General features: G+C 38.5%; 1 protein-coding gene across 3 annotated transcripts in view; it reads right to left on the bottom strand.

Annotated features, from left to right (window-relative positions):
• Positions 1 to 12,392, bottom strand: part of SPHKAP (SPHK1 interactor, AKAP domain containing) — a 72,689-nt gene that overhangs the window by 21,036 nt on the left and 39,261 nt on the right. For all 3 annotated transcript variants that reach the window (XM_069864641.1, XM_069864640.1, XM_069864642.1), the window contains exon 4: positions 758 to 817. In XM_069864641.1, coding sequence (XP_069720742.1) covers positions 758 to 817 — 60 coding nt within the window. The remainder of the gene's footprint in view (positions 1 to 757; positions 818 to 12,392) is intronic.

Here is a 12,392-nt window from a genome sequence, read left to right as displayed (position 1 = left end):
ATCTGAGGGCTTTTTGGAATGATATATATTTTAAATAGCATATCATGATGTAGCTTGTCTTAGTGTTTGTAAAATAATCAAGCTTTCTGTTAAGCTTGGGTCTTATCGGTGGGTCTCTTCCAACCTGGTTATTCTATGATTCTATGATTCTAACTTGGAACAAAAGAAGTTTCATCTGAACATGAATAAAAAACTCATTTACTGTGAGGGTGACGGAGCACCCTCAGGCTGCCCAGAGAGGCTGTGGAATCTCCTTCTCTGGAGATAGGAAAAAAATGCCTATATGCTTTCTTGTGGAACCAGCTCCGTGTGACCTTGCTTTAGCAGTGGGGGTTGGACTGGGTGATCTCCAGAGGTCCCTTCCAACCCCCACCACTCTGTGAAGATTCTCAAAGGCTTTTGGCTGTAGGAAAGAAAGACATCAGAACTTTTTAATGTAGTTTTATGTCAAATTAAATTCCACGTTTAATTCTCTAATAAAATCAAGGCTGAGCAGAAGTCCACTCACATGATAACTGGTGTGAATTCACAGGCTGCAACAATCTGCTAGATAGTTCTCAGATGTGAGTAAGAAAAGCTATAAAATATGGCCTGGTGTTGAGAAGTTCAGATTCCTAATGCATTGCTCTCTGTAAGGGTTAAAAAGTCTAGGGCTACCTTTGATTTGCCCATAGAATTTTGACCTGGGTTTGTATTGGAGAGCCCTGATGTACATGACTAGACCCACTGTGTGTGTTATTAAGACCTATATTGTTACCTGTTTCACTTGCTCATCGCTGCAGTCATCTCTGTTTGCATCTAAATTCACAAAACAAACCTGTAATAAGAGAGAGAAAGAAACAGTAGCTTATGAAGTCATATTAGAATGGCAGCGGCCGTTTTAAAGTCAACATATGTTCCTTTTTTAGCCTCGTAGACGAATACGTGAAGCCTTTTCCAAGTACACAAAAGGTTTAAAGGTTAGCAACGAGAATAGCAAGGTAGATATTAAAAAAGGAGAAAAAGGAACACAAGTAAGAGTCATGACTTTATGTGCTCTGACAATTAGCTTGCCTGATGAATGGGCAATAAACTGTAATACAGAGGATATTAGAAAAAGGGGAGGAAATGTTAAAAATTCATTTTTTTGTATATCAGATAAACTCTTCATGTCTGCCTTGCTTTTCCAATGAGTTCTTCTTTTCAGGAGCTTATTTTTAAATGTTTCATAAGTTCAAGCGCTGATATATGTACATGTGGTGAGTTGCTTTTAGAGTTTTCTCCACAGCACATCAATATTGTAGTATTTCTCCAAACTTTCCAGGTTTCCTGAGTAGAAGTTTCAGATTTTATGGAAATATTTTTATTTTTTTAACCTTGGTTCATGAGCCAACGTACAAGCAGAAGTTTACAGCAGTGCTAACTGGGCACTGCAGTAGGAGGCAGAAAGGCTTACAGCCTGGTAGGTTTACGTGTGATTCACTGGGAAGTACTGCTTCTAACAATAAGGTCATTTACCCCTTCTTTGGTCATTATGAGTTTCAGCAGCTATTTAATGTTAGTGAGAGCAACTTAAACCTCAGATCTAAAGGCTGTCGCATTTCTGAAGACTTACGTTCTTTTACATGACTGGAAAGCCTTTTTCAAATTTTCAGAAACAAGAAAATCCCTCCTCCAGCTTTATTTCTGAATTAGGCACAGGGACTCCAAAGATAGGCTGCCTGCACTATGCCTGCATTATGGGTATCTCTAGAAATTTGTGAGTTCAGTGTTGTCTTGATTTAAACCAAAAGCTGGCACAGATTTGGGGCTGAGCTGAAGCCAACACCTGATTTGAAGTAAATTGCAGATCCAGAATTTATCTCCTAAGATCAGAGTGATTTCTTTTTTTAATCAGCAAACAGTAAATGCTCCTTTCCCTAATTCCATATATATTTCTCCTAGAAAAATAAAATGCTCTAAATTATCCCCTTCACTAATATACTTGTGTTAGGCATCTGAGCTCCTGCTATGTGCCTGCTTTTACCCTACGACAGCACTGACTTCAGTTTATATATGCACATACCATATGTACTGATTATGGCCATCTGCAGTAACAGGCAGCACAGCAGATGGAAAGCTCCAGTCAGACCTCCCATTGTAAACCAAAAAAACCCCACAAAAAAATAAAGTATTCTGCCCTTTAAAAGAGTTTAATGGCATCTTTATATGAACTTAAAAACATATTTTCCAACAAATTTACAATATTAGGAAAAATATTTCTTTGCCTGATAATGCTAGGATATGCCACTGTCACCTGCATTTTATGGCTGTCTAACTTTTAAGAAACATTTATAAAAATGTCAAAGTTATAAACTACTAACAATACTTCTAGCAATAGAATGTGGTAGCTGTGTAACGTCCTAAACATGTTACAATTAATTATACAGACAAAAACGTGTCTTACTTTCCACTGGGGCTTTGCATGTAGGCAGTTTGCATATCAACAATGGGCGTTTATTACAAGGCATTAGAAAATTACCCTGGATCTGCACATGAACTTGCCCAGTGCCCGCAGTGATAGATGGCTCTGAGTCTGCAGGTACATGGTAGTATGTTTTCTTCGGTGACTGTTAATTTGGCAACCAGGGTAGGAGTGCTGGGAAGCAGGGATCCAATTTCTAGTCCTCTCAAGCACGTTTACTACCATGCTGAAAGTAGGAACTCCCACACCAGAGTGGTAAGGTCTAGTTTTGTACTGGATTTGGTGTGAAAGCTTTGTCATAAAGCTGGGTAGGAGGAGTCCTATCTGTATGTACCTTCCAGCCAAACACCCGACTCTGGTAAGCTTTGGTCTGTCATTTGCCAACTACATGTTGGTGCAATAGTACATCTTTTTGCTGTTTTATACACTGACTGCCAGCCTAAAGAAAGGTATGCACTTTCTGAGCATCCCTAAAGTCATCATCTCTATTTTATGTGGCATGGAGAGCATATAACTCACTAATACCTCAGTAGAAAAAAATAACATTATAACCAGGAATATCTATTATAAGGCGTGTTCTCTTTCATTCATCTAACTCTTTTATTTATTTTCAGAACCCAATGAACTTGTACTGTAAACCTCGTGGTAGTACTGAATCCAGTTTCCAAATGCAGTTGTTGAATTCCATTGACATTTATTTATTACATCGTCGCTGCAGTCTCTTAGCATTTTCCTATTCTGTAAATTTTGTAGTTTTAATTATAGGTAATTTTTGCACAAAAATAGTTTTGCACTGAAAGACACTGAAGAACACATTTACTTTTTCCATTTTGCTCTTTGCTTTGAGATTGGGCTTCGAGCAGGAGGATGGGACTAGCTAGCTACTGTAATCAAATTAACAGCTCCATCCTGGCAGGCTCTATGCTACCTCTACCTTCTAGGAAGTTCACTGTGAGGATATTTTTCTTGGAGATATTTTGCCAGAGGTGCTCAAAGAGAAAAAGGTCCATCTGAAACATCTCTCACTGGTTTCTGCTTATGTTATAAAAATCTAAGCTCTTGCTAGCCTGCACTGCTTGATCACTTTCCAGTGTCAGAGACACCTCCATCAAAACAAGGCAAAACAGCACTACAGAATAATTCATAATCTGTAGGAGGGAAATATACAGATGATGAAGAAGCAGCCCAGGTCAGGTCAGGATTTTTTAACTTCAATTTAATTCTGACTTTTTTCTCTTGGATCAGATGCAGGTTAATGGATTTTAAGTTAGTTTAACTAGAACCTAACCTTGTCCTAATCCTAATATCTTGAAATATCAGTCCTTTCCCAGACACTTCTTTACACCCCACATCCTTGTCTTCCCACAAAGATATTTTCATTTCCAAAATGTGTCTGCTCTCCACTTATACTGAGTCTCAAAATGATGCAGAAAGCTCAAGATATTGCTTTTTTTTCTGGCTTAGGAAAGACTTATTTTGGGGAAGAAAGCAACAAAAATTAAATGATGTTACATAATACAAAAAAGGAAAAAAAAAACCCCACCACCCAAATTCTGGCTTTACACAGTGAGATTGTCACCCACAACTTCCCTGTTAGATGCTAATATCTACTTCTGTTTCAGTAGTGTTTCCAGTGTAGAAATGCTATTTGCACCAGTAAGAACAATACTTCTCTTTTGGTGAACATGTACCACTGCTATCAAATTTAGAGTCTCTATACTGGCAGTATGCTACATACCCAGAAACCATTTAAAACACAATCACATTATAAATAGAAATGTTTTTCCTATGTAGCTTCTTGTACATGAATAACAAGAACTGGGAGTCTGACCTGCAAACCTCCTCTTCATAAAATCCTCTAAACGTTTCCACTGGGACAGTACCAGGCAGGTGATCATTATTAACTTGCCCAGCTTTGATCTTGAAGAAGCCTTTACTTCCCAGGGTCATATAAGCAATTAGAATCATAGAATGTTTTGGGTTGGAAGGGACCTTAAAGATCATCTGTTTCCAAACCTCTGCCATGGGCAGGGACACCTCCCACTGGATCAGGATGCTCAAAGGCTCATCCAGCCTGGTTGTGAACACCTCCAGGGATGGGGCAGCCACGACTTTATGGCAAGCTGTCCCAGTGCCTCCCACTCCAAAAAAATTTCTTCCAAATGTCTAATCTAAATCTCCCCTCTTTCAGCCTAAAACCATTCCCCCTAATCCCATCCCTACACTCCCTGATAAAGAACCCCTTCACAGGCAGAGAAAATCTTCCTCCCCCCACTTTTTCTTCTCTCTGTTGCATGATTTCTGTGACTATTAAGAGATCTGTGGAGTAGATTCTCTAGATCAACAATTTCAAGTCCTTAAATCTACTCTTGGGTTGGTGTGGAAATTATGCAGACACCTCAGCGTCCACTGTCTGCAAATTTAGACTATTACTTCTTAAAAGAACTACGTGTTAAGAAATAATTTATTTATAAAGCACTTAGGATATAATGTACTATACACACAATATATTTTACTCTTTGACAGATGGCTTCAGGGAATTGCTAAAAGCATAACTCTATTCTCACTTTGGAGGCATAAAGCAATTTCCTTTTTTTTTTTTTTCAGAGCACTGATGCTAGCAAACAGCTGAAAGACAAGCAACAAAATACATTATTATATTCTCCTTATTGCTTTAATTTAAGCTTGTATGAAGCAAGGTTGGTATTACCAACATTTTAATATTCCCTAGATGAAAAAGCACAGTAATGGTAAGAAAGAAACACTGACTCAAAGGTATAATACCAACAGTTTTTAAAAACTCTGTGTGTTTTTCCTAAGTGTCTGTTCTAGGGTGAAGTTGATTTCAGTTCTGTAGTAGTTTCCCCAGATAGATTGCCAAACTGCTTTTTTCTGTTAGTTTTGGAAAGCTCTAATGCCTTTTTTTCATTGTGTACCGATGCCTGAGATTAAGAAAAGACTTTTTCTTTATCCTGTGAAATATCTTACAGCTTTCGGTGAGATTAAAACAAGCGCTAGCTTGTGGAGTCTTTTATAAAACTGGTATTTTTTTTTTAATTAAGAAGAAAATCTGTTTTCCAGTCCTTTTCTATGTCAAAATACTAACTCAGCAGAGATGCCACAATAGTAGTAGCTTCTTGCACAGTGCTGTAAGGGCTAGGAGCTGTTAGCAGCTTTTGAGAAGAGAAACAGCTTCGAGACACTTGGTCCTTTTTCTCCCATGAAGCACGAGTTCTTCCAGCTTCTTCTTAGGGAAGAGGTTGAACTGAAAATCCACTATAGTCCTCCCTCTCTGTTCCTTGCACCCATAGCTGTTGCTTGCACCTAACTGATATGGTTACACTGGCAAGTGAAGTGAGAGCCATGGTCTTGTATTCTGCATTGTACAGGAATGTGATCAGCACTTGCTGAAGTGCTGCTGGAGGTGTTTATTCCCCCCCACCCCCCCAATCCAAATACCTATACGTTATATAGCATTCTCCCAAATAAATTTCAAAATCTATTTTAAAATAAAGGAATTTAAGCTGAAATAGAACTATGCATAGGTGGCTTGTGCAACCTCAATTCTACTTCGTTTGCCCACATTTATGCAGTGCAGGATCTCTGCCTGATTCAGTGAACAGGAAGACTGCAAAAAGGTGCTGAATTATAAGGAAGTAGAAGACAGTGTACCTGCCGGTTTCTAACATTTGAGTTTATGACTTTGTAATCTAAAGGATGCTCTTAAATATGGTTTCTTTGTTTTTGATGTCAATTGGTGGATTATGACTGCACTGTTAAAGACAGTATCGAAGTGCCAAAATGGTGGCAGAACAACGTTCAGGTGGCACAAATCACCTCATTCCTGTCACTCTTATTGTATCCATACAGCTGATCCTGGGTTTGGTGCCATACACCACAGCGTAGGCTAAACTTCTGTGTATGTATTTGGTTTTGTCGCGGAACTGTGCAGAACTGCCTGTGTTCTGTGCTGTCCTGGTTGCTATGTCGGTATAAAAGCTGTCTGGAAACTGAGGTTATGGGGTCTTTATGTCTCAGGTCTGTGCTGTTCTGCTTTCTCCATCCTCCCTCCTGTCTTCTGTCACAGTACCAAGTCTACTTAGACATGCAAGGTGCCAATTGAGACAGCCCAGGAGAGAGTTAGAGGAAATAACTGGGCTGGGACTGCACTGCAATCTGCTGATAAGACTTATGTTTAATTTCCTATAAACAGAAGTGAAAAAGATAATTAGCCCCAGGAGAGAATGCAGGAGAAAATAATTCTATGCAGGCAGTTCCTGGATGCAAAGGAAGAATATAGTTTAAATGCCTAAGCCTGAGGACATGCAGGATACAACCGTGTGGCCTAGGAAGGCTGAGTTACTGCTGAACTCAGGGCTGATAATAGTTTTGTATATAAAGCCAGCTGAAGTGCTGATGAGAATGCAGTCCTTGAGGGCAAAGAACTGAAGAAGTGACTGCGTTTCCACAGCAGGAAAGGCAAGTTCAAGCTGTGCTCTTCCTTGCACCTTAAGCATTTGACAATGACACTCAGTAGTTATTTTGTTCACTTTAACTGTTAGCATCTGTTGCTGACAGGAATCCAGAGGGAGCAGGCAGGTAGCTATGTGTCAGGGCAGTCAGCTGTCTCCCCTCTGTCCTGGTTTGAGTGCTGCAGGTATGAAATTCTCTCAATGTGACTTTTAAATTAATATATATTTAACTGTGCTTATTTGTCTCTTCCCTTGCTCCTTTTGCCCAATGTAAGTAACCTGCATCTTAAGATTAATGCAGTGATATTATTTAGCAATATCCTTTGAGAAATTAAAGGCTTATTTCCATGTTGATTCCCCTCCGTATTGTGTGTAGATATTGTAAGTTCTCAGGATGTGTATTGTTTCTTATACACTATTGTGCTACTGAGCACTTTATCCCTTTGTTAAAGGTAGAGCTGTGAAGATAGAGTTCGTGAACAGGATTGTGAAGTTTTTCAGCGACTGTGACTGCTGCAAGAGTTGTTTTTAAATACAGTTGCTCCAGAATTTTACTGTACTGAAGGCAGAGGCTGCTAGCTTTAGAAAGGTAGTTCAGATCACCATAATTTTCCCACTGCACAATAACCAAATACAGCTACTCCAAGGCATCACTCACTAGAATGATCTCTATCTCACAGACCGTACAGCTGCAAGTTGTGCTCCCTCAGGAGCAGAGGGCAGCGAAAATCCTAAGAAAAAAATACTTTTCACTTCATGCATCTGAGACAAAGCAAACTGTAACTCACCAAAAACATCACAGGAATGGCAACATGCCATATTTTGTTCAGAAATTTTCTTTGAGCTTTCTCCGTTTGAAAATGACCAGCAACATTCATCTATTTATATTAGGATGGCATAAAATGCCCTTTTCAGTAGATTCTAGCAGTTCAGCCATCTGTTTTTTCTGTCTATGGCAAGATCATTTATTTTGATGGTTATCAAAATGCTGATCTGCAAAGCTCCCCAAAAGAACCTTGAATTTATTTTCACTTGAATTATTCATGCTAATGTGAAGTCTAAATAAAAACTCTTGGACTTCTTGTGAGACATGTATACCTATCATATTTTTAATATATATTTATATATATAATACATATTATCTTTGTTATGTGTATATATTTCCTGTCTGTAAAGACCAATATTTTTTAACCTGTTTTCCATACTTGCACCTGCTTGAGCCTTATAATCTCTATTGAGTTTCACGTACCATCTATTTAGTTGTTCAGAAAGACAAAATAGCTCTAAAATGATGATTTCTAAATGAATGCTCTAAAGTGTCACATGAGATTACTCTTTAGCTAATAATTAAACAAGCTACCCAGACCTAGGAATTCTGGAGATCCCAGTAACTTTTTTGGTGTCTAACTTTGTTAGGATTTGCATGAATGGAAGCTGCTTGTGTGATTTTCTGGGAAGCTTGTGGCTTTGATCATTATCACCAGAATTATTTACCAGAAGAAAACATTCATAACTGACACCTGAGCCCTACATGTCTGCATCTTTCAGTACAATTTGTACAATGTGATTCTGATTCCTGTGCTGAAAAGCTGCTATCAAGTTTTCAATGTGACACAGGTTTCGGAGAGTAGAAGTCTCCCTACACTGCAGCTTCAGAAATTTGAGGTCTTGGAAAAATTCATTGCATTTGATGGTAATCTTGTTACCAATAACTCAGTGACTGCTCCAATAAATATGCACATGTTGCGTGTAAAACTTACTTCACAGAAATTATTGCATCCATCAGGACCAAAAGCAATATTCAGCTTAGTATTTCTACCCTTTGCTTGTCTCTCATTACTATTAAAATGTTTGTGTTTCTCTATCACCATTTTAATTCACAGACTGGAATCAAAAGGGATTCTTGCTTCATAATGAGTAGAGACTATTACTGCTCTTGTACGACTGCAAAGTCGTAGGGTATATTTCTGTAATATCTTATAAGCCTGTAATTAGTCTTCCTGCATTACTTTTTTCTTAGGTCTTGTGCTTATTTATTTTCTTTCTTCTTGTACCCATATAAATATAAAGTAGAATCTCAGAGAACTACATAATATAACTGTGACAGTTAACAAAGCTGAGAAATCTGATTTCAAGGCCAGTCTGAATAAACCAATCATAAACATAAACCAATAAAATAGAATTGATACCATCATTTAGCTTTGTTCGAGTTAATCTTGTCTTTTTCCATTTCCTGTATGTGAAGATTGTTGGTATGGAAAAATTATGGTTCCATCAGACCACTGCAGGGGATGTTATTTTCAAGGAGGATTTGTTCCTGAGCAAAATAATAAGTATGAACCCAAGACCAGTTTGTGGGCTGCACAGAAGCCAGTTCTGGTCCTTCCCCTTTTCTTGCATCCTTTGATCTCCTGCTCAGCAGGGCATGTCGATGCCTGCTACCCAAATATCAGCACAGTCGGGAACAAAGTGTCAGTGACCAGGCTGCTCCCCAAAGACAAAGGTAAAACTTTGTAAAATAGTACTTCCAAATTTTAGACACTTCTAGGGAAAAGACTTCATAGAAGTTGTTGAAACTTTCAATTGTCAAAATGCCATGAAGTTTTAACTGTTGTGGTTAACTTTCTGGTCTATAGTTGTGGTAAACTATATGCCAGACTCTACTAAATACACAGAAAATATTTAATGGTTTGGAAAAATGAGCTACTTAACAATAAAACCAAGATGAAAGATTTGACTTCCTGCAGCCAGGAAGTCTTGGTAAGTCAAGAAATGTAACTGTTGTCAGCCTACAAAGCCAAACAGATGCATACTTTAATTTTACAAGCAACTGAAGCAGGGAATTATTAGGTTGTTGGGTATATGGAGAAAAGATCATTGATGGTGTGTTTCTAAATGAATGTTTAGATTTCTAAGACAGATGATTTTTTGACTATTTCTTAAGACACATAGATAGTCTCATTTGGTATGGTGTTGCTCTAAACTACTATAAAAATCAATTATTTTTCCCAAAGACATTTGTATGTCACACAGAAGCAAAAGAAGGTGATTAAAAAGTTGTAAGTAGTTAAATCCATTCTGCTTATCTGTGCATGTCAAACAGTTCTGTGGTGCTCTACAGGAATTTTCAGTACTTGAGAAAGATGAGGAAGTAAATGCTGCTGAGCCTAATTTAAAAATGCAAATGATTTTGCTAAAAAAAGATATCAAGTGAAAAACATCCATAGCAGTGACAATGAGAGAATGATCAGACTCAGGTTCAACCTGCTCCAGGTCTCTGGGGTTTACGAGGTGTGACACAAAAATCCCAAGACTGTGCCCGTAACTCCTTATTTAATAAATTAAGAAAATCAATTATGATCACCTTCTAAATAGTTTCCTTCTGAGTTGATACAGCAGCATACAATGCTGCCAACATCCAAAGCAATTCCACAGATCATTTTCTCAAAGGCTGCTGAGGATCTCAATTGTTTTTGCTTTTAAGTCTTCTACTGACAAAAAAATGGATTCTTTGAGCACCACCTTGATCTTTGGGAAGAGGCAGAGATTGCAGAGAGCCAGGTCTGGCAAATAGGGTGGGTGCTCAAGCACAGTGATACATATGTCCACTCAGACTGAGTAAAGTAATCAAGTTGACCTATGACAGGACAGAACATGTTCTATAACCATCATTTTGTCTCTCCCCTCCCACTCTTTGTTCCCAAGCTGTTAGGAAGATGTTCCTAACAGTGTTAGGAAGACTAGTGTTAGTCTTGTTTTTTTTCTGTGTTAGATGTCCTATAAATAAGCAGGTATTAACAAAGCACATCTATCAACTCCATAATAACAGTAAATTGTGAGTTATACAACCAGATATAAGCTTTTAGAAGCTGATGCAGCAATATCTGGAAGACTGCATTTGTTTTTTTTTAAAACTGAGCAAGCTATTTCTTCCTTTCCTGTACTACTCAATAATGCTTATCACTTCATTATGACACCCAAAATAATCTCTCTTCCCCCCCCCGCCCGCTTGCAGTATATTGTTAGAATGCATAATAATTTAGACTGTGTTTCTCTTTTTCATGCTGTCTTTCACATAGCAGGGCAGGTCTGCTACTCACTACTGTTGCCTGGGCTTAGGTGCCTTTGTTCTGGACGACAGCGGGAGAAGAAGGAATGGGCAGGTGGTACTTTGCAGGGTAGCAGACAAAATCAGCAGGTCCCTGGTTGTCATACCCCCTGAAACATGTATCCTAATAAATTTATATTCAAAGTCTCCGGTGGAAAGGATTTCCAGGCTGGGTCCAGTGGATCAGAAACTACTTTCCCTAGATTTAAAACAGGCCCCTTTGCTCTGCTGGTTAGTGAGGTCCTTCTGTAGTAAAAGCACATCATTCTTTTAAAGTTCTCTCTGCTTTTGAGAAAATGAGGTGGGAACTAAGGAAGGAAATATAGGACTGATGATGGATTTTGACCAAGTTCAGTGGTATCTTAAATACCCATCAATATACACATTATCAATATATACACATAAGAAAAAACATCAGGTTTGTACAAAACTAACTGATCAGGATAATGCCCTAAACACTTCCTTTTCCCCACCAAGCCCTTACTGGCCCCAGTGCTGCTTACTGCATCACGGATCATAGCATTACACTTTAACCCAAGACCATCACATTTTCCCCCCTCTGAAAAGGAACGTTTGTAACAGTACTTGCATTCAGTGCACAGAAGATCCAGCTACAGTTGATCAGTGTTACAAGTGACAGAAATTACAGCTTCATAATGGATACAGCTGGGGTCACAGTCTTGCTGTGCAAGGTCTTAGCTCCACGCACTTTATTGTCAATACCTAACAGTCTCCCTGTAGAAACCTACAGATAAAGTCAAAGTACAAACTAAATAATCCATTTATTCTGTGGCTGAACTAGTTTGTTCTTTAGAGACTTTTCCCGCATAAAACAAACTTAGCAACTAGCTAGTGGTTTGCACTGCATTTCAGAAGATAACATACTCTGTTCCAAACATTGAGTTCACAACATGCGGAATAGCCTCTAAAATGAACAACTCATATTCTTTAATAACAGCCTTAAATCAACTAATCTACATTAGCTCAGTTACACAAAGGCCAATGAAGATAAGACAAACTACTAGGAAACCAGTAATGTGAAATCAGAAGAACAGAAATGTCAGTGTCAGGTTTGTCAAAGGATTAGCCCAGAACAGCAGTGATGTATTCTGCTTTGTGTGTCCCTTCTTAACAGGGTGCTTCAAACAAAAGGTTAATTGCTCAACTTCACCAGCTCAGTCTTTCACTGCGGGCTTTGTTCCTGCTGTGACTTACCACGCTCTTCATCATTTTTGAGTAAAGTTCTATAACAATGATAATTTATGGTTGCCAATGGTTTCAGTAATTTTAAACTAAACATTTAGGGACTGACCTCAGCTTCTGCTGAAGGATACTTGCATAGCATCTGTCTACTCACATGTGCTCTACA

The sequence above is a fragment of the Phaenicophaeus curvirostris genome, chromosome 10 (genome assembly GCF_032191515.1).
Source record: "Phaenicophaeus curvirostris isolate KB17595 chromosome 10, BPBGC_Pcur_1.0, whole genome shotgun sequence".
NCBI classification, from domain to species: domain Eukaryota; kingdom Metazoa; phylum Chordata; class Aves; order Cuculiformes; family Cuculidae; genus Phaenicophaeus; species Phaenicophaeus curvirostris.
The sequence above is the reverse complement of the archived record's forward strand: the minus strand, read 5'-3'. Positions and strand labels throughout refer to the sequence as shown.